Source organism: Balaenoptera borealis, assembly GCF_965194805.1.
Source record: "Balaenoptera borealis genome assembly, chromosome: 2".
Lineage (NCBI taxonomy): Eukaryota > Metazoa > Chordata > Mammalia > Artiodactyla > Balaenopteridae > Balaenoptera > Balaenoptera borealis.
The window spans coordinates 181,073,491-181,095,405 of record NC_138867.1 but is presented as its reverse complement, the minus strand read 5'-3'; the positions used below and the strand labels follow the sequence as shown (position 1 = coordinate 181,095,405).

The following is a 21,915-nucleotide window of genomic DNA, read 5'->3' as shown; positions in this document are numbered from 1 at the left end:
TATCATGTATAGTTCTGTCTCAACTGCAACATAAAAATCTAGGATTTCTGTAATATTATCAAAGTATTTTGACTTTGCACAAAATATCCAAAAGCTTCAAAAGATTTCAAAACCACCCCAAACTAAGACTAACATCCCTAAAGAAAAATGAGCAAAGGATAAACATAGGTATTTCCCAATGAGTAAATTAAAAAATGTAACGTCCATATGGCACCCAAAGAACTGCAACCTAAGAGAGCGAGCCCAATGACGGACCTGCTGGCTCCCCTTCACTCCACCCACTGTAAGCAGGCCCCCTGCCTTCTGTCTTTCTTCAGCCCAGGAACTTTTTTTTGCTCAAGGCAAAAGAGCAAAGGCTACCATAAAGTCGATTTTCACCCTGGGTTCTGTGAACGCAAAGGGACTATTGAGAGTTATGTTAGGTATTCTCAATGGGGCTGGAAGGGAAGGAGAGTGGAAACTTCTAGACTCAGAAAGGAAGTAAAATCTTTGGGCTCCCTACGTAACAACAGCCTTAAAAATGTACATACCTTTATCCTGGGATTTCCCTTAGGATGTGCACTAAAATGTCTGACAAGGAATTCAAAACAAAGGTTACTTATTCTATGGAGTGCATACAGACTAAATATCCCAAAGGGAAGCAAATTATGGCACGTTATGCTCAAAGGTGGGATGCCAGTATGGGGAGTCAGGGCGGGCGTGGGCTGTAATGCGGCGATGTTTGGAGACATTCTGGTGTTATGACTGGCACTGCTGCTGGCATGTAGTGGACAGTGGCCAGGGGTGCTGTGCAGCACACGGTTAACACACAGGACAGCACCCTACCACAAAGCACTCAGTTCACACTGCCAACAGTGCCAAGTCTGCAAAGCCCTGTGGCATACCACACACTTTGCAACCTAAAAAAGAAAAAATTATGCCTTTAAAGCCTATTTAATGAAATGGAAAAATGTCCACAAAGTTACCACATACTCTTATTAAAACGCACGTCGATGTTTTATACACGCAAGTGTAAAGATGCGGTGGTAGAACATACAGATGGATATGGCTAAGGCAATCCATCAACCACGGTTAAAACACTGAGCGATAAGTGTTTTCAGTTTCACTTCTATAATTTTTTAAAAAGAGAAAATTAAACGCAAGAAACCTCAATCTTGGGGCTTCCCTGGTGGCACAGTGGTTGAGAGTCTGCCTGCCAATGCAGGTTCAAGCCCTGGTCTGGGAAGATCCCACATGCCGCAGAGCAACTAGGCCCGTGAGCCACAACTGCTGAGCCTGCGCGTCTGGAGCCTGTGCTCCGCAACAAGAGAGGCCGCGACAGTGAGAGGCCCGCGCACCGCGATGAAGAGTGGCCCCCGCTCGCCACAACTAGAGAAAGCCCTCGCACAGAAACGAAGACCCAACACAGCCAAAAATAAATAATAAATAAATAATAATAAATAAAAAATTTTAAAATTAAAAAAAAAACCCCTCAATCTTTACTTTATTGAAGTTTAGTTGATTTATGTGTTAATTTCTGCTGTACAGCAAAGTGATTCAGTTACACATATACCTTCTTTTTCGTATTCTTTTCTGTTACGGTTTATCACAGGACACTGCATACAGTTCCCTGTGCTATTCGGTAGGGCCTGCTGTTGATCCATCCTGTATATAATACACTGCGTCTGTTAGCCCCAAACTCCCATTCCGTCCCTCCCCTAACCTCCCCCCACCTCTACAACCACAAGTCTGTTCTCTCTGTCTGTGAGTCTAAAGAAACCTCAATCTTTGATTAAAGATGCCAACTGCAATGTCTACACTTAAGTATCTCGTTTGCCATTATTATCAATGATTACTCAAGAAATGTAGTTTTATTACACGTTGGGCACTGTGCTCTTCACATTATTTAATACTCCCCACAATGCTAGCAGGTTTATTATCTGCATTTGATGCAAGAATTTCATTCTGCTCCAAAGCTGCGACTCAAAAACTCAGCTGTACCACCTCCCATTATATCTAAACCCTGAATATCCTTTTGAAATACGCTGTTTAAAAAGGTTTGATAATTGCACCCAATTTCTAGGCCTCAAATAGTAGCCTGCAGTACCCACAAAAAATGTAAATAGGAGAGAGGCAGCCCAAAAGGCCTCACCAAAAAGCACCCTAAGTGGGAGTGACAATGAGACAAATGCTGGGCAGACAGGCTACACCCAAATCCCAAGGGCCTGGTCTTGGCTGACTAAAACCTGAAGGGTGGAGGGGAACGGGACAGGAGACAGGCACAGACACCAGAAAATCAAATTTTAACCCCAACCGTAACCTAATTCAAAATTTTAATCTTTCAAAACGCACCCCCAGTTTTCAGCAATTTTGCGCATTTAGATGAGCTGGGGAAAGGACCCTTGTTCCTACTTACAATAAAACTGACAAAGTTCAGCTACTTTTCACTTTTGAAAGGCAGTGGTTACTCATGAATTCCCAGATTTAGTCCAACTTTGTGGCAGACTCTGGAAACCAACTGGTTGATTCCTATTAATCTCGAGGACCTAATTTCAACCGGGCCACCATGAGGACCTAGCACTTCATATAACTAACCATGTGCCCACACGCCTCCAAAGGACACACCAGCTCTACAATTTGCAGGAGCTATCCTCTGCCCCAGGACCTCACCCACCTGTTTCTTCCTTGAAGGGGAAGGGACCAGTGCCTTTTAAATCCCAAATCCCAGCAACAGCTACCTGTACTGGTACAAACACTCTCTTTACAACAATGGAAGTAACTATTATCCAGGTTTTTCTGACAAAATGCTGACTCCAAGTAGCTTTGATTTGACTTTTGCTTTAACCCAGACATTCAGACGTATATTTGAAGCACTCAGCTAAGGTTTAGTTTTTCTAATGATTCAAAGATCCCCGTTAGAGGCCAAGAACATTTTGATTAGTAGGGCTTGAACCTCACGGTTTTAAATGAGCATCTACATAAAAAAAGTTCTAAACGATTATTAATTTGTGTCAACTATTCAAAACCAAACTTTCAGACCACTGGTAACTTGACAGCAAAGTACAAAGAGGTATTTGTATGTTCCCTGCTACAGACCCATCCCTCACGATCTGTATTTGTTTGGGCGGTCAGTGTTTATAGCTGAAATATGGACAGTTTCACAAGCAGTAAACACACACCAATGTTTTAGACTTCAATTCCTTATGTAACTTAACTCAAAAATTTAACCTTTCAAAACACGTGCACAAGATTTAAACAGTTAGATGAGTTCTGGAAAAGTTGTTCTGCTAGAAAAAGCTCTTAAAAACACAAACTGAAGTTGTTGAAAATACTACAAGGTCATTTCTTTTTACTTTCTAAGCAGTTGTCTCCCATTGCCTGAATTGAGCACTTCTTTAGATGAATGGGACACATACAGCTGTGAGAATTTTTGTGCAGCACCCTTCAAGAAAATAAGCCTGTCACGTGGGAGTTTCAAATTATACTGTCCTTATCACAGTAAAATCTGATAATGAGAGCGACAGCTAATGAGGTTCCGAAGTTTTATGGAAGTAAATCCTCCCCAAAATAAGTGCTATCAGCCATAAAAAATGGAGCACTGATATATGTTACACCATGGATAAACCTTAAAAACATTATGCTCAGTGAAAGATGCCAGACACAAAAAGCCACATGTTATATGATTCTATTTATGTGAAATGTCCAGAATAGGCAAATCCTTAGAGACAGAACCTCAATTAGATACTGCCAGGGGGGAGCGGGGGGGGGGGGGACATGGGCACTGACTGCTAATGGGCATGGGGGATTCCTCTTGGGGTGATGAAAATATTCTAGAGTTAGAGAGTGGTGATGGTTGCAAAGCCTTGCAAATATACTAAAAAGCACAGCATTATACGCTTTAAATAATATGTGAATTTTACAATATATAAATTATATCTTAATTTAAAAAAAATCAGTGTTAAAATGGGCTGGGTGCAAATACTCCGACAATCTACTCTGGACCCCAGAGAAGTTGGGTTCCGTTGGATCTCTGGTTGGTGTCATTTTCCTTGGTTTAAGGCGTAGTTTTTTCAACTAGGAAGGAAGCCAAGCAGGTGCATTTGGTTGCTCAGACCAGTTGGGGCAGCTTCCAGAGAGTGCCTTACTCTAGTTCTTTTTTAATCCCAAAGACAAGAGCTGCGAGGTTTTCAGTACGTACTTTAATTTTACCTGGCACCTACAAATCTCTTTACTCCTCCCCAGCACCCTGACATCGTTACACGTTAGGTGGTGGAAAAGCAAGCCTAACTGTTAGATGGAGGACAATGAGGGCCGCTCTCCCGACCTGGAGGGCAGGAAGAATGCCAAACAACCAGTTCTCTACGGAAGCCCTCTCAAGGCAGAGAGGCCTCAAGCAGCAACAAGTTCAAGTGGATACCTTTAACGCATTTCTTTGTCGTCCTCTTGCTTGTGGCTTCCAACGCGATGCCAATTTCATCAGGATCTTGCCCTTCTTCCTTAACCGCCTATTAGGAAGAGACAAGTTTTACAACGTGGCTAAGAGCTGCAGGACAGACACTGTTCTTCCCAGGTAACAACTTCCCAGCGAACAAGCGCAAACCCTTCCTTGCAAAGAGCGACTCTGGTTCTGGTATCTGGGCTGCCAGCCCCAAAGACACAGGAAGAACCCGGCGTCACTTGGTTCTCTCTGCAGAGGCCCCCCCCCAACCCCAAAAGACAAAGAGATGTGTGAGCTGGGGCTCCACAGAGTCTGTGACGAGTCCCGAAATGGTCCCTAACCTCCAAACTACCTCTACTTTAAGTCAACGAGGTAACAAACAAGAGAGGCTGCGCTTGGTCTGGCATGGGCAGAGAGGGCTGCGTGCTGTTCGACAGGCCACCTTTGACCTCGGGGGAGGAAGAACACTGAACATCCTGGGTAGAGGGCAGGTTGGTGGTTCCAGGCGACAGTGCCTTTCGCGTGCTTGGGGACTCCGCGCTCAACTCACAAGGGCCCTACCCTCAAGAGCCTGTTCCCATCAGGGAGGTGACACCTCCCCCCTAGTCCCGGTACCCAACTCTGTGTTAAGTGCTGCGAGGTGGGGCAAGAAACAGGGGATGGTGCGACACAGGGAGTCAGGGAGGTGGAACAACACTTAGGAAGGGTGGGCAGGGAGGCGACGTCTCAGACAGACCCAAAATGACAACAAAGCGCCAGCCAGATGGAGACCTGGGAGACGAGCAGCCAGGTGGGAGGCACGGTGAGCGCAAAGGTCCTGGGGCAAGAACAAGCACAGCCATCCCCTTCCTGGAAAACCTCAAAGGCTCTTCAATCATCCGCTCCGCAGGGGACGAAACTGAGACGCAGGGAGGGGACGGCACTTGTCCAAGGTCACACAGCCCCGGGAAGCGTCCAGGGGCCACCCTACGGCTAAAACGGGCTTTCAGCGCACTGGAGGCGACCGACGGGAGGTAAAGGAGGAGGCAAAGCACAGCTCGGGGCGGTGACGGGCCAAGGTCACACAGCCGGGGCCCCCGGGGCCTGACAGCTCGGGCCGGGGTCGGCCACGAGACAAGCGGGCCGGGGGCGCCCCGTCCCGGGGAGTCGCGGTGACAGGCCCGCGCGGGGGTATGCCTCGGCCTCAGGCGCCACCCCGGGGCCCCGGGCCGCCTCACCTTCTTGAGCCGCTCCATCAGGACGCTCTTGTTGCCGCCCGTGTCCAGGTTCCGCTTCTTCAGCTCCGCCCGCAAATCGATTACCCGCAAGTCGCTGAGCCGCCGCGTCCCGATCTCTGAGGCGCCCGAGACGACAGCGGCTGTGCCAGAACCCGAGTCGCCGGACCCTGCCAGAGTCTCCGCCATCCCGGGTTTCCCGTCTCCGCCACTTATTCCACACACCGCCGGCGGCTGTAACTGCTCTGAGCACAAAATGGCGCCGCCTGAGAGGAAAACGCACTCCCTTCTTCCCGCCCCGTTTTCCGGCCGCGCATGCGCGCCGCCCGAATCAGGGCTCTTAGCAGCAAGCGAGCTCGCGCGCCAACCAACCGCACGTGTCTGGCCACAACGCGCAGGCGCCGTAACCGCAGTACGCATGTGTCCCGGCAGTTCGCGGCGGGAGGCCGGCGAGACGACACGCGCCTGCGCGTATCGCCCTCTCCCCCCACACACCGCCCCCCCACCTCCCGCCCAAGGCTCTCACCACGCATGGGCAGACGCGACCGGGAGCGTCGAACCCACGCCGGGTACGCCTGCGCAGAAGCGAGGCGCGCCGGGGCGGCTGGAGCGGTTTCTTCGCAAGCGGCGCCATTTTGTGCTGGGAGCTGAGATAAATCCGGCCCGGTTTTCTGTGAAGTGGGCGACGGAGCCAGGGTCCCTGGAATGGCGGAGACTCTGTCAGGCCTAGGCGATTCGGGTGCGGCGGGCGCAGCGGCTCTGAGCTCCGCCTCGTCGGAGACCGGAACGCGGCGCCTCAGCGACTTGCGGGTGATCGATCTGCGGGCGGAGCTGAGGAAACGGAACCTGGATTCGAGCGGCAACAAGAGCGTTTTGATGGAGCGGCTTAAAAAGGTAGAGCCGGGGCTCTGGGGGTGGGCAGGAGGTGGGTCGGGGGGCCCTCGCGGCCGCGACGGGGGCCTTCTGGCCTCGGGGTCCGCCCCCGGCCCCGTTTGCGGCCTGCGCCGGGCCTGGCGCTCCGGGCTTCTCCCGGCTCCTCCCAGGCCCCGGCGGGAGCTTCGAGCCCCGCCGGGCCCAGGTTCAAAGCCCAGCGCCGCATCGGGGCGGGAACAAGAAAAAGGAAATCTCGACGCGAACGGGGGAGGCTGGGGGTGACGGGTGACATCGGCCGAGCGTTTGTGTTATCCGCATCAGTTCCTGCTTTTGAAGGGCTTTTTTGGGCTGGTTGCATCCCGGCCTCTGAAAGGGGACACGGAACCCTGAAATCCTCGCTTCCTCCGCGGGGTTAGGGGACTCGGCCAAGGTCACTCGGCCGGGGTGAGGAGGTCGGGATTTGAACCGAGGCCGGCCGATTTTCTGAGCCCGTGTCGGCCGCGGGGGCGTCCTTTGGGAAGAGAGATGCTTCTTGATCCGTTAGGGCCCAGAAGCCTTGAATAGGGGGTTAATTTTTAAAGTAACCATATCGAGGGAATACTCAAAGGGGGGGGGGGATGGGGAAACGGCTTAGGGATTTGCCAGTACGGGCTTGGGGATTTAGCCTGGAGGGAAAAGTGCTATTTGTAATAACCATCAGAGATGAAACAAACAGACTTGGGGAGGATCTAAAGGCTCTGTCAGATCTGCGTGATCTTGAGCGTGGAAGACATTTAATCCCTTCTGGGCCTGTTTCTTGTTGTGTCCAGTAGAAGAAAAAAATAGTATTTTCGCGTTAAGATTAAGTAAAATGGCATGAAACGGGCTTGGCGTGTTGCCTAGCGCATGTAAACGCTCGAGGTGCGACCGCTGTCACGTTTCACTTTTTTCTCTGTGCCACTGTTTGGTATTTGCAAACAGGGGGTTTTAACCCCCTGCCTCGAGGATTCTGAGGGATGCGTGCGAAAAGCAGGGAGTTAAGTAAGTGTTTGTGCCCTTCTGCTTCCCCTGTGCTTGCCTTGTTCCGGTGGCTTCTTTTTACCACCTAGCGACTCTTGCCTGGGGACTTCTCCTGTGTAATCGCTAAGCCTTGTTACCTATCCCCCACCCCCCAAGACAGTGCGGTTTGTCACTCACTCCACCCTGCGGCCTCCCAAACAACAGAGGATCAGAGTTCTATTTATTAATTGCTGTTTAGAGGAAGTAAGGATTATTTCCTGTTACCTGGATGAGGAAGCTCAGGCTTGAGAGTAGTGAGTTATTTGCTCTGAGTCAGTTGGGCCTTTCTAACTTGAGTCTGTTTTCTTTCACTATGGTTACTAACTTCCTTTACCCAGATGGGGCAGGTGGTTCATCCACCGAGATGTTTACCTGGAGAAGATGCAAGGAGGGTGAGGGTTGGCACCCGGGGACATGTGATCCATGTTGTTGGTAGCCACAGGGCCTCCTGTCAACAAAGTCAAATTGGGGGGCTTTAGCCTTTATTCCCCCGGGTGGTCCACAAGCCTGCAGTGCTGATAGGATGGCATTGAACATTCCTGTCAGGCGGAGGTTGAGACTGGTGTGATCTTCCATCACTAACGTCTCTGAGGGGACAAACCCATCCCTTTTTCCTTCTTTTCAGTTTCTTAGCGATGTGCTCAAAATACATAAATACCATTAGCATATATACCCATCTGCTACCCTGCCCAAGCAAGTCTGGAAGTACTGATGTTCTTCTCTTATACTTCCGTTATCTAGTTGTTGTTTTTTTTTAAGAAGGGCAAAGGAGGGAAAGGTGGAGGCAAAACACAAAGTGTAATTTGGCAAGGCCTGTAAGGATGACTCGTAGCCTGCAGTCCCCCCTAGGGATGACCCTGTGAACACTACACCGAGAGGAGACACACTGAGGGGCAAACTGGTACACCTTCTGTCTGGGGTAGTTTTTGTATTCTCCTGATGGTGTTCCAGAATCTTCTGTCTCCAGGAAGAGAGTGAAAGACTTTATGTTTGTGCTTTCCTTGATGCCAGGGCATAACTCCAATTCTTCCTTCTGGTTCTGGCTTCAGAGAGAAGGGAGAGGTTTCTTTGTTCCTGGTACAGGTTAAGTGTGGAGCCTCCACGCTGCATTCTGAATTTAGACTTTTCCAAGCTAGGAAACTCCTCAGAATCTTTGAGACTTCTGAAACTGTTTACAAATAAAACAGCATTTGAAATGGGTTTAAACAGAGTTTGAGAGTCCGGTAAAGACAGGGTTTTCAGTAAAACCTAAACGTGAAGCCTAGTGTCTATGGATATCAGCATTGACACGCTCAGTCCTGTTTGTTTTGTTGTTGTTGTTTCTGTTCTTGTTGTTTTTTCTCCTGAGTGCCTCTTTGGTGCCTGGCACAGTGCAGAGCATAAGTGGGGGCTGCTCAAGTGAAGGACAGGCTCTTGGGACGGGGAGGCGGGACTTGCCAAGAGATCCTTATAATTCTGTATCCGATGAAGCAGGCCCCCTAGTGGTTGAAGGCAAGACCTCTGGAGTCAGAGATGATTGTGAAGGGATGAGGTAGTACGTGTCACATCCCCTACCGTGCCACACACAGCAGGAACTCAGGCAGTGAGTGTTAGTATTCTGTACAGACGGTGCCTAGTACAGGCGTGGCGTGGAGAGGGGATCAGGGAGGGTCGAACGGCCCATTGTTGAGTGAAGTCATAGGTAACTGGAGAGTGTGCCTTTCCCTTTTTTGAGTTCTTTTGGGCCCAGGAATAGGATCAATCAGATTGTGGTGATAATGTTAAAAATAACCCTAATGTTTGGTGAGTGCTTGCTTTACATGGATAATAAGAATTCTCATGACAGCTTTCCAGGGTAAGAACTTTCATTAGCCCCTTGTTCCAGAGTGAAAAACAAACTCACAGGGATTAAGTAAGCCTGCCTGAGACCACACAGCTAAGATCTGGTAGAATCAGTCTAAATCCAGAGCCCTTGCTTGCTCCAGCGTAGAAAGAGAAAGAACGAATGAACAGGTGGGGAGAGGCCCTTTGCAGATCAGCACCCTGAAGCTTCTGTGAAAGTCAAATCTGTGTGCTGCCTTTTTGGGTGAACTTTTTTTACCTTCTCTCTAGGCAATTGAAGATGAGGGGGGTAATCCTGATGAAATTGAAATTACCTCTGAAGGAAATAAGAAGACATCAAAGAGATCCAGCAAAGGTATGGAAGATTTTATAAGCATTGCTAATGTTAGGAACTTTTTTCAGAACTGACTTCCTTTGCTAATGTGCTTGTGGACTGCCCTGTGAATCAGAAGGACCTTGAATGAAGGTTTGCATTTTCTTTCAAGATCCCTCCACTGTCTTTTTGTTTCCATGGTTCTTGGGAATTCAGAGGATGGAAGAGGTACTTACACCTCTACTTATTTTCCTCTGTAGGTTTCTCAGCAGCCGTTGCTTATCCAGACTCTTAACCTTCTTTAAGTAGAGAGTGTTTAGAATTACTTGAGTCTCCTATTGACCTGACTTGTGGAAAATAACTTCCCTTTTAAATACTGTCTGGCCAAAACAGAGTTGTCACTTTTACAGACATTGCTTTCAAAAACTGCATACTGCATAAAAGCCAGATTCCATTAATTCCATTAATGACCCTAACTGTCTGCCCCAAATCTTCCCTTCCCCGCTTCCTCCCCCACCACCTTCCTCTGTTACATATACCTTTAATCAGGTCCCAAACATGTGGTTTACTTTCTTGGCTCTCTGGGCCTTAGCTTATATGTTCCGCCCACTCCTCTTCCCCATTTGTCTGCATTCAAGTCCTAGTTCATCAAGAGACAACTTCTGATCCCACCAACAGCAGGTCTTCTCGCCTTAGGTCCTCTGTGCTGCCATGGCCTGAGTTTTAATGCTTACGTCTCATTCTGCCTTGTGTCACAATCAGATTGTTGAGGACAGAGGCTGCGTCTTCCTTATCTTTCTTCTTGCTTAGTATTTATTCATTGAGTTACTAATGGAATTCAGTGACGTTCAACTGCTGTTTTAAGAAAGAATTAGCTAAAACTGGGCATTTGGGCTGTCCTGAAAGTTCTCTTGGTAATTGGAGGTTTTATTGCTCAGGCCCCAAAACAAAACGAAATATTTTTACCTGGTCAGTGGTGAAGAATTGGTTGTGAAATGTGTAAGAGGCAGGCACCAATATCAGCCATGCTCTGTGGTATATAGGCTCTGGGAGAACAGCAGTCAGTGACCTCACTTTGGAATGAAGTCACCTCTGCGGTCCACAGTTCATTGAGCATTTTTGCTTTTGCCCAAGTCAGTGTTTTTGCCAAGGCAAAGAGTGCTGAAAAATCAACAGAGAAAGACAATTATAGACTGGGAAAAAGTAGAGCCTGTGGATATCCTTTTTTGCTTTCTTTTTCTTTTTAACAGAAAAAGAAATGCCTGTGTTAAGGTCTTTGGAAATACAAATGTGCGTTAAGTAAAGTGTTGAAATTCCTTTCCATTCAGGAGGCAACCCGTTATTAAAAGTGTGGGCATATTTTCCCAGACTTATCTATGCGTCTGCAGTCATCTAAAAATACAGAAAGATGTGCACACACCTGTGTGCCTTTGTCTTTCCTTTAAAAAAATCGGTTCTACTACACACCATATTCTCTAATTTGTTTTTTTCACTTAGCGTGTTGAGGACATTTTTCGATAGTGCTGAAAATAAAAAACTCATTCTTTTAACAGCTGAGTTGTCATCCTTCATATGATTGTACCACAGTTGAGCTCATCAGTCTTATTACTAGACGGTTGGGGTTTGTTCCAGTTTCCAGCACAGACGTGAACCAGAGCTATCTCTGCTGAAGGAATATGTTTTTGTTAACTTATTGAAAGTAGAATTCCGGGGTCAAAAGACGTGCATTTTATTTTAAAAATAGCTACTAACAAATAGCTCTCCAACAGGCTGTACTGGTTAGTATCTGGCAACATAGGGGGTGGGAGAGGGTGCCAGTTTCTTTAAATTCTCACTTAATGCTGAATATTATCTTTTTTTAATGTTGTTTTATATATAGAAGAAAAGTATTTCATTGTATTTATCTGAATTTCTGCACAGGTAAAGTTTCCATTTACATTTCTTCACAGATTAGACAGTTTCTGATAATTGGCCATCTGTATTTTCTGAATTGCCTTTTCATGCCCTTTGCCCATTTTTCTGCTGGGTTGCTGGTCTTATTGACTCTTGAGGGCTCTCTCTATAAAATGTCACGATTGTTTTTTCCCTGCCTCTCATTTGACTTAACTAGTTTGTGGTGTTTTGGTCTTTAAAGTTTCCATCTTTAACACAGGCAATGCAGTCAACTTATTCTGTACGGTTTCTAGATTTTATGTTGTATTTTAAAAGGCAGTCCTTTGCTTTAAAATTATTATTTTTTAAATCATTCCGCATTTTGGAGTGGTATTTATGGTTTTATTTTGAGTTCCTTTGGAGTTTATTTTTGCATATGGTGTGAGATAAGTAGGGATCGAAATATGGAACATTCCTATCAGACTCCTCGTGCCCTTGCCCAGTCATCGTCCCTGCCTGTCCCTCGAAGGGGGGGAAATACGTGACTACTTTGACCATAGATTAGTTTTGCCTGTTCTAGAGCTTCAAGTGAAATAGACCCATTTAATACAAATTTTTTTATTTTGTTGGCAGCACCGCACGGCTTGTGGGATCTTAGTTCCCTGACCAGGGATTGAACCCGGGCCCTCAGCAGTGAGACCATGGAGTCCTAACCACTGGACTGCCAGGGAATTCCCAATACAAACTCTTTTGTGTCTGGTTTCTTATGCTTGGTGTGATTCTATTCTGGAGTTTTACAGTACATATTGATATTTGGTAGGGCAAGTCTATAAGTTCTGAATTATTTACAATCATCTTATTAGATTTTATCATGATTTTAACTGAAATAGAGTTTTTTCATCTGCCCTGTTTGAACAAACTCAAAATGGTTTGAAATCTGATTATTTTAATCAGAATCCTAGAAAGCATACCTCAAGTAATCTCAGCATCCCTCCAAAGTAGTTTTACACCAATACTTTGTTTAGCAGAATCTTTTAAAATAATTATCAGCAAAATAATTTAACTAGAAAAGTAAAGTCAGCATGTTTGCTTTTTAAGCTATTGCCTGATTCTGTGTTGCTGGGTTGTTTTTGTTTCTTTTGACATAATTTCTTTCTTTTTTTTAGAATAACCATCAAATGCTTTTTAATTGGCAAAATTTTGAACAGATACTTCACAAGAGAATATAAATAAATGGCCAGTGACCACATCAAAAAATGCTTGTCATTAGCTATCAAAGAAATTAAAATTAAAATGACTAGAAATGCTAGAAAACAACTATTAAAATAGCAAAGATACAGAAAAACTCCCATACATTGCTATAGAGTATGTAAAATGATGCTATTTGGGGAAAAAAATTGGCACATACTTACAAAATTGAAACTTCAACTAAAATACAACCCAATTATTCCACTCCTGTGTCTTCAGCCAAAATAAATGAAAGCATAGATCCACACAAAAACTTGAACATGAATGTACAACATATGTTTTTTTTAGGAGACATAATTTCATACTTAGAAAAGATGCAAGAATAATACAAGGAATTCTCATATATCCTCATCCAGATTCCCCAAATGTTAGCATTTTATTACATTTGTTTTATCCTTTTCTTTCTCAGGACAGGGAAGGGGTGGGGGGGGAGAGAGAGAAAGAAAGAAGGGTGGGGGGAGAGGGAGAGAGAGAAAGAGAGAGAGATAAAATAAATGTTATATATATATTTTTTTCCCCCCTGAACTATTTGAGAATAAGTTGCATGTATGTGCCCCTTTGCCCCTAGAGACCGCAGTATTTTCTAAAAGCAGGGACATTACATAATCGTACGTAGTTACCGAAATCAAGAAATTAATGTTAATATAATACTGTAATCTAAGCTTAGACCTTATTTAGATTTAGTCGTTTGTTCCAATAATGTTCTTCATAACTCAAAAGAAGAAAAAATCTAGGGTCTTTTCATTGCCTTCAGTTGTCACGTCTTTTTGGTTTCCTTTAATCTGCAACAGTTCCTAAGACTTTCTTTGTATTTGTGACCTTACCATTTTTTGAAGAGCACAGACCACTTATTTTGAAGCCTGTTTTTCAATTTGGGTTTTTTTGGTTGGGTTTGATTTGGTTTTTTTCCCCTCATGATTAGGTTCAAATTATACACTTTTGTCAGAAATACCACCAGAAGTGTTATTTTTCTCAGTTAACCTCCCTAGAGGCACATCCTGACCATTTGTGTAAGTGACTTGAGGTGGTATTGGTAGGGTTTCTCCACTGGAAAGTTAACTATTTTACTCTTTGTAATTGTATCTATGGGGAACATACTTTGAGACTTATAAATATCCGTTTCACCCTCCACTAGTGTCAGCATCCACGGGGTCTCGTCCAATGGTGATTTTCTAAATTTGTCATTCCATCTCTGGTAGTTGGTTTTCTGCCATAAGAGGTAGCTTGCCCTTCTCTCCCACTTATCATCGTGAACTTAGAGATTCCTATTTTATTCAGTAGGTGATAAGTAAGCCTTTATGATTATTATTTTGATGTTCAGATTGTCCCAATGAGAGTCCTTCAGGCTGGCTCCTGTGTCTTTTTGACAGGATCACTTCATTCTGTGAACACTTACTTTCTGGCACAAGACAGTGTTCCAGTGTCTGTTGCTTTCCCTGCCCCACACTGGGAATCAGCCATTTCTTCCAGGTGCCCTCCTTCCTTTTTGTGGAGCGTGCTGTTGTACTCTTTGCTACTGGGATGTCAACTCCTTGGCCAGTGCTGGGTCTGTAAGGTCTTTTGGTCTCAATGTGCCTCATGAAATTAAACAAAGGTAAAGCAATCTGAAATAAGCCAATGACAGCTTAAGAAATGAGAAAAAAAATATGGGACTTCCCTGGCGGTCCAGTGGTTAGGACTCTGTGCTCTCACCGCCAGGGGCCGGGGTTCGATCCCTGGTCGGGGGACTAAGATCCCGCAAGCTGAACAGCGTGGCCATAAAAAAATAAATAAAGCTCTGGCTAATATGAACAGTGCACCTGCAAAACTCACTACCTAGTTATAATTGTTCATCACTTGATTCTCTTGCGTTTTTGAGGTGGCAATGATAGATCATCCACAAGTCAAAGACTTAAGTTATTGCCAGAAGCCATTAAAAATAGATATACTATTCTTAAATAGTAAGTAAAGCTAAAAGGAAATATTCTAGTAGCGTGACATGACTAATTTTGAGAAGGTTTTCCTAGATGTGATGGCTTGATATCATAAAGTTCTCAATTCCCCCCAGAGTAAACTAAAAGAAACTTTGAGATTTGTCTGTTCTAAAATTAATCAAAAAGAAAATACACAAGAATAACTAAAATTGAAAAACAGTGTTGCATACTTGCTCTCATTTTAACGGTAAGATATTGAAACAGAGTGGGGAGTTTAAGGATTCGTTCATTATAAAGGAAGCACTAAGGATTTTTCAGTAAACAATGTTGGAACAGTCGGCTATCTGGTGGTAGGGAAAAGCTGTATTACCTTCTTCTATGCAAAATAGAAATTCCAACTAGAATAGTATTTTTGTAATATAGTGGTAAGGAAGGCCTGAAATGAGACTTAAAAAAAAGAAACTATAAAGAAAAATAAATTTGGCTACTTGAAAATTTTAAGTTTAATAAAAGATACCATAAGTAAGATACAACAACTGGGAGAAAATATTACAGCATGTAAGCATCCAGAAAGCATTAAATATTCCTACAAATTAATAAAATAGACAATCCAGTTGACAAAGAACAACAGAGATTATGAATAGGCAGTTCACAGATGAAAGAAAACACAAACAAGGCCTATATACAAGAAAAAAAAATTCCCTTGCTGGTAATTGAAGGAAAGCAAATAAAAATAACGAGATATCATTTTTGCCTGTTACGCTGGTAAAAATTTACACAATTCTCAATATCCCACATTGGCGAGGGTGTGAGGAAATGGGTAGTTGTTGGAGATGGTAAATTAATAAAGCTGCTTTGGGAGGTTAACTAAACTAAGGAACTCCATAATATGGAATAAAAGATGGAAGTGAGTCAATATATAGCACAAGAAAATATTCCAAGGCCTTTATTGAGTAACAAAAGCAAGTTACAGAATGTATATACAATATGGTTCCATTACATAACAAGTTTATTTCCATTTGAATGATATATGTGTGTAAATCCCCAAGAAAATGTTTTGAAGGACCACCAAGCTGGTAACAATGGTTACCTCTTAGAAGTGCAATGGGGAGAAGGGAGAGTAGCTTTTTTCATGTATTTATGAGGGTGGATCTTTTATTAATAAATGGTGTGAATCTTTTAAATTTATTTATTTTATGTATTTTTGGCTGCGTTGGGTCTTCGTTGCTGCGCACGGGCTTTTTCTAGTTGCGTCGAGCAGGGGCTACTCTTCGTTGTGGTGCGCAGCCTTCACATTGCAGTGGCTTCTCTTATTTCAGAGCGCAGGCTCTAGGCACGCGGGCTTCAGTAGTTGTAGCACACAGGCTCAGCAGTTGTGGCGCACGGGCTTAGCTGCTCCACGGTATGTGGGATCTTCCCGGACCAGGGCTCGAACCCATGTCCCCTGCATTGGCAGGCGGATTCTTAACCACTGCGCCACCAAGGACGTCCCAATGGTGTGAATCTTTTAATGAGTGTATTTGTGTAATTGTGTGGATGTATTTATGTAATCAAGCAAATTATAAAAAATGTTGACCTTTCCACATGCAGCAGGCCACACGGGATACTGGGGGGATATCCCAGCAGAAGTCCAGGGAGGTGGTCTAACAGGTGAGTTGGACGTAATTGCCGAAGCAGAAGCTTAGCAGGGAGAAGAAACCGGAATCCCAGGCGAGGGGGCTGGGAGCAGGTTATGGAGACAAGCGCTGAGCGAGGCCTGTAGTTTGGAGACTGCGAACATTGGAGGCGTTTTACTCTGAGGAAGAAGGCTTTGAGGGGTACCTTTTCCCTTAGTACCAAAAACAGTCGCTTTAGTTTTTGCAAGAGTAATATTTTTCATTCACGTTAATTTTGGATTCGTTTAGACACACAGTTTTTCATCTTTGGAAAGTAGGGTGTCTTTCCCCAAACCTACTTCCCCCCAAAGTAGGCGATTGTTGATAAGCATCCCAGTAGGGCTGTGCTTTCTATATTGAAGACTAAACGTTCTTAGAACTGCATAGTCTCTTGACATTTCTGGTCAGGTCATTTAGCTGGGAGAGTTCTCCCGTGGAAGGGATTTGAGCTGCAGTGTACCTGTGCTTACTGCTCAGGAGAACAGTAGGTCGTGAGATCTGAGTCTGCCTGATGAAAACCTGCTGCCTTTCTTGTGAAAGGGAGAAAGACAGTATAAAGGGTGGCAAGTTTGTGGTAGTCTACTTAGATTTTTTCCTAGTAGTAATTCAGTGGAATTGGGCAAAAACCAATGTGCATGTTCTAGAATGGTAACCAGCTTTATCAAATACAGTAAGTCTGTGGAAACGTTGCTGGTGTATCTTCCTGGCATATTTACAAAGACCACTGGGTTGAGTTCCAGACATTTTTGAAGCTCAAGGCATGTTTTGCCATAGGAATATTATAAAATGGTATTGGGGTTCCCAGTCAGCCGCCAAGGCTACTTGCACGTAATGTATTGCATTCTAGTATTAGTGTCACAATTCCCTGTGTTCCTAAATAAGATGTTCCTGAGAACATGAGTGAAATTAGAATGTGGAAGAATCAAGTAACACATGTTATAAGAAAATTCTCATCTTTGAGAGAGGTTTTTTTAACGTCTGAATGATGGTATAAATGATTAGGGTTGAGCTCCCCGCACACACAGATTCTATATAGACTTACGAGATTAATCATTAAATATAGGCAAATTAATGTCTAGTTCTTTTATATTACTTGAGGAACACTTAGTAGTCTTAAGAAATTGATCTTTGCTTTGGGGAAATAGGCGTCGCAGGAAGTGAGTCCTCCTGAGGTTGTGCAGCTAAGGACAGGTGGCTGATGAGCACCTCTTTCCATAGACCAACGTTTCAGATCAGTGGGGGGGAAAGATTAGTAAATGGTGTTGGGAAATCAGTTTCCAGATGGAACAGGCATTTGTAAAATAGTCTTACTCAGCAGGAAAGTGAAAGAATCAAATGTTAAAATGAAATCGGAAAAGAACTAAATATAGGTGAATATTTGTGTTGTCTTGGTGTGGAGCTGGGCTTCTAAACATGAAGGTAAAAACCATTTACACATAAAAACCGATTAATAGCTTTGGCTGCATGAAAGTAAAATTTACCCAGAACCCAAAAACAAAACTAAAAGATTGGTGAAGAACTGGGAGAAAATGTGTTGTGTATATGACATGCAAATTAAAAATGAGGAGAAATGGAACAGAGGTTTTTTAATTGGAGAAAGGGTATAAATGAGAAATTTTTACAAATGTGCAAATGATTGACCAAAAAATGCAACCTAAGCAGTGATCAGATAAATTCAGGTTAAAACAAGTATTCCTTTTTTGCCTAGCACATTGGCATGGGTAAAGAAATAGCTGATTTTAACAAAGATTCAGAAAAATTGGTACTTTGATTCACTGTTAATGGAACTATGGATTGTAATACTCTTCCTCTGGGGTATCACGATAATATATGGGGTGTTTCTTTTTAAAAAAGACTTTAAAATGTACATACTCTTTGTCCAACTATGCCATTTATAGAAATACGTTCTAATACGACAATTACCTGGATGCAAAAAAAGAATTACCAGAATGTTCATTTTATAAGCATTTTCTTAAATCTCCATCCATAGGTATTACTTACGTCAATGATGGTGTCTCCATATAATGCTATGAAAGTATAGAAAGATGTTAACAATACATTAAATGAAAAGATTATAAAATAGCAGTACGGTGCCATTTTTAAAAGCGAAGTACATGTATATACATAGCACAGTATGGGAGGATATCTATCGATACGTGCCACTGTATGATAGCTCGAGGGCTAACTCTAGATGGTAAAATTGTGAAAGGCTTTTACTTTCTTTTTGCTTTTTTATGTTTTCCTTTTATGTCATTGTCTCTGTGGGAAAACATGTTCCACATTCCTTAACTAAAAAGCAGCACAGGGACTTCCCTCGTGGTCCAGTGGCTAAGACTCCGCGCTCCCAATGCAGGCGGCCCGGGTTCGATCCCTGGTCAGGGAACTAGCTCCTGCCGCAGCTAAAGATCCCACGTGCCGCAACGAAGGTCCTACACGCAGCAACGAAGATCCCGCGTGCTGCAACTGAGACCCAACACAGCCATGTAAATAGATAGATTTTTTTTTTTTTTAAGCAGCACTTTTTCTCCCCCCCCCTTTTTTTTTCATTTTCTTTTTCTTTTTTTCTTTTTGCCACAGCACGCAGCTTGCGGGGTCTTAGTTCCCCGACCAGGGATTGAACCCAGGCCGTGGGCAGTGAAAGTGCGGAATCCTAACCACTGGACCGCTAAGGAAGTCCCCAAAGCAGCACATTTGTATAAGATACTCTTCTCCCCATAACCAAAGCCACTTAACAAGAAGGGCAGGCCTGGAAAAGGTCTAGTCTACCTCCACCTTAAGAATCCATTTCAGGCTCCTCATACTTCCACAGCCAGTTGATAAGAACAGAACCACTTCTACTTGGGGGTAGTAGAGGGGCTGCCTTATGCAGAATGGCCTTACCATTCCTGGATTATGGTGTTCCTAAATGGAGAAGTGCCATGGGTGTTTTAGGTTGTCTTATTTCTGTAGTGCTTAGGGCCTATAAAAGTGAAAGTTGTCACATTTGGAAAGTGCATATCAATGATCTCATGCTGTAAATTATTCCTCCAGGGCGCAAACCAGAAGAAGAGGGTGTGGAAGATAACGGGCTAGAGGAAAATTCTGGGGATGGACAGGTATGTGCAGCCTTGTCAGTGCATCAGCTCCGTGCGTGGACCCATGACAGTCATCTGACGGTGGCATTTTCTTTGTCACAGGAGGATGTTGAGACCACTTTGGAGAACTTGCAGGACATCGACATGATGGATATCAGTGTGTTGGATGAAGCAGAAATCGATAATGGAAGTGTTGCAGATTGTGTGGACGACGACGATGCTGATAATCTCCCGGAGTCCCTGTCTGATAGTAGAGAGCTAGTCGAGGGAGAAATGAAGGAGCTTCCTGAGCCGCTTCAAGAACATGCTGTAGGTAACTCGGCAGTGTCTCTACAGTGTACCCTAAACGTAATAATTCCTCAAATAGCTTAATAGATGATAAGTTTTATATTTGGAGTTAAGTTCTTTTAATGCCAGTTGAGTAGAATGGGGGCTAATCCATTCACATGTAAAAATCAGATGAGTCTGAAAAACACACTTTGCTTCATTGAAAAATGGTGTCTTGTGAGGAACGCGAGTATATGCTCTCCATTTGTATCATGCAGTGTTAAGCCTTTTGAGGATACTATTGTAGATCTTCCTGTTTATTATAGGAGATTGGTCTGTGGTGTAACACCTGGGATGCCTTGAAAATACCAAAACAGAGGTTGAAAGTTGGTCTTTTGCTGTCAACCAATTGGTACTCGCCTAGTCAATCTTTAACACTAACTTTGATGTTGTCTTTAAAGCCTTAGCTTTTTTTCTTGTTAGATGCAATTATGGTGGGCATTATTTATTGAACTTTGTCTACCAGACATTAGGCATTTCCTTTAATCCTTTCAACAACTGTGTGATATATAGATGCTGTTATGCCCATTTTCCAGTTGGGGAAATTGGGGAGTAAAAAGGTAAAGAAATATCTCCAGGCAATATATAGGTCATATGAGAATAAGAATTAAGACCAGGCTAATTCCAGAGTCCATGTACTTAACTCATACACCACATTATCTCAGTGCTGTTAAATTTACTGGATTGTGTCATTTCCGTGAGGATGAACGTTTCTCAGGTAGCCAGAAGAGGCAATGAAAAATAGAAGCCATGAGGCGTCTTTGTAGGAATTCCTAGGGCTTGGTGTTAGGACCTAGGAGACACCTGGTTTTCATAGTCCTCCTCACATCTCTTGTGGAGTGTCTCCCAAGTACTCCAGTACTCCCTGGGGAAGGAAGCTCTGTTCTCTGCTGGTCCACCCATGCCATTCCTTGGAATGTGTTTGCATTTTCTTTTGGAACTGATCCTCAATACCCTTAGAGGTAGCAGATTGTCATCTTTGAAAAGCGGGGGGGCGGTTTGAGAAATGATTGAGTCATTTTGACACAGATAGGGTATGCAATTGTTTCATCTTTTAATGAGTCTCATTCACTGGCTTCCTAAAAAGGAGTACCAGAAACACGAGAGCAGTGAAACCCTTCCTTATTGACTGCTTTTCCTTAAGGCTGTTTTATTCCCTGTGATTAGAAAATAATATATTCAGTAACAAAAGCCTGGAAATGCCTAAATGTCTATCAGTAATGGTTAAATAACCATGGTTTAGTGGAAGCAGTTGTTTAAGAGTTAACAGCATTGACTAGAGGTCTGCCACTTAACTTGCTGTGTGACCTTGGCTAATTTACTTAATCTTTTTGGGCCTCATTTGCAAAAATAGTAGGTTTGAGGAGGACTAAATAGATGAATGCTTATCGCTAATTTAGAGCAAAAGTCATCAAGCTGGCCAAAGATTTATTGGAACACAGCCACACCTATTTGTGACAGTTGTCTGTGGCTGATTTCTTGATACAACAGCAGAGTAGAATAGTCATGACAGAGACCGTCTGGCCTACAAAGCCTAAAATACTCACTATCTGGCCCTTGACCCCGGCTTAGAGCAGCACCTATTGTATAGCAGACGGCAGTAGGGTTATTGCTACTGTTACCATAACATTTATTACTCCTTCCAGTAATACAGTTACTACTTCTATATACCATCTCAGTGAACTAAGCTTATTTATATGAACTAGAATAATCTCCAAGATGGCAGCAAAAGTAAGGCAGGGAACAGAATAATGTGCTACTAATCATGGAGACAGAGAAAGGGGAGATGGTCTTTCACATGCGTGTGTGCCCATGCTCTTGTGAGCCTGTGTAGAATGTCTTGAGATGGCTGTGTCGGGAGGGAAGGAGTGGTGCAAGGTGGTTTCGTAGTCAAGTAAAGGTAATAACAATACATGCTAATTATAAAATATTTTGAAACTATTTCCCCCCTCCCAAAAATAAACCAACATTCAGGGCTTTATAACAAACAATCTAAATTATGTTAGGTCACACAACAATGATTTTATGAACCCCCTTTCTATATCTGGGGAATCCCTTGCCTTATGGACAGAGCCCACCTCATAGAGTAGAAGCTCAACATACCAGTTATTCTTCCCCTGCAGGTGGGGCAGTGATGGGTCACCTGGGCT

The 21,915-nt window shown here is 43.8% G+C and overlaps 2 protein-coding genes across 7 annotated transcripts in view; one reads left to right on the top strand and one right to left on the bottom strand.

The window, feature by feature from the left end:
- SAFB2 (scaffold attachment factor B2) overlaps positions 1-5,926 on the bottom strand; it is a 61,376-nt gene extending 55,450 nt beyond the window's left edge. For 3 of the 5 annotated variants that reach the window (XR_014241209.1, XR_014241210.1, XM_082379215.1), the window contains exons 1-2: positions 5,635-5,926; positions 4,397-4,484 (exon numbers count right to left, since the gene is read on the bottom strand). Coding sequence is in view for 3 of the 5 variants with exons in the window: in XM_082379215.1 (XP_082235341.1) it covers positions 4,397-4,484; positions 5,635-5,820 (274 nt within the window). In the remaining 2 variants the exon portion in view is untranslated. The remainder of the gene's footprint in view (positions 1-4,396; positions 4,485-5,634) is intronic. The other 2 variants (XM_082379216.1, XM_082379214.1) reach the window with 2 other exon arrangements.
- A 275-nt stretch (positions 5,927-6,201) lies between these two features.
- Positions 6,202-21,915, top strand: part of SAFB (scaffold attachment factor B) — a 34,189-nt gene continuing 18,475 nt past the window's right edge. For both annotated transcript variants that reach the window (XM_082379218.1, XM_082379217.1), the window contains exons 1-4: positions 6,202-6,525; positions 9,634-9,718; positions 19,395-19,459; positions 19,541-19,751. In XM_082379218.1, the coding sequence (XP_082235344.1) occupies positions 6,337-6,525; positions 9,634-9,718; positions 19,395-19,459; positions 19,541-19,751 (550 nt within the window). In that variant the 5' untranslated portion in view covers positions 6,202-6,336. The remainder of the gene's footprint in view (positions 6,526-9,633; positions 9,719-19,394; positions 19,460-19,540; positions 19,752-21,915) is intronic.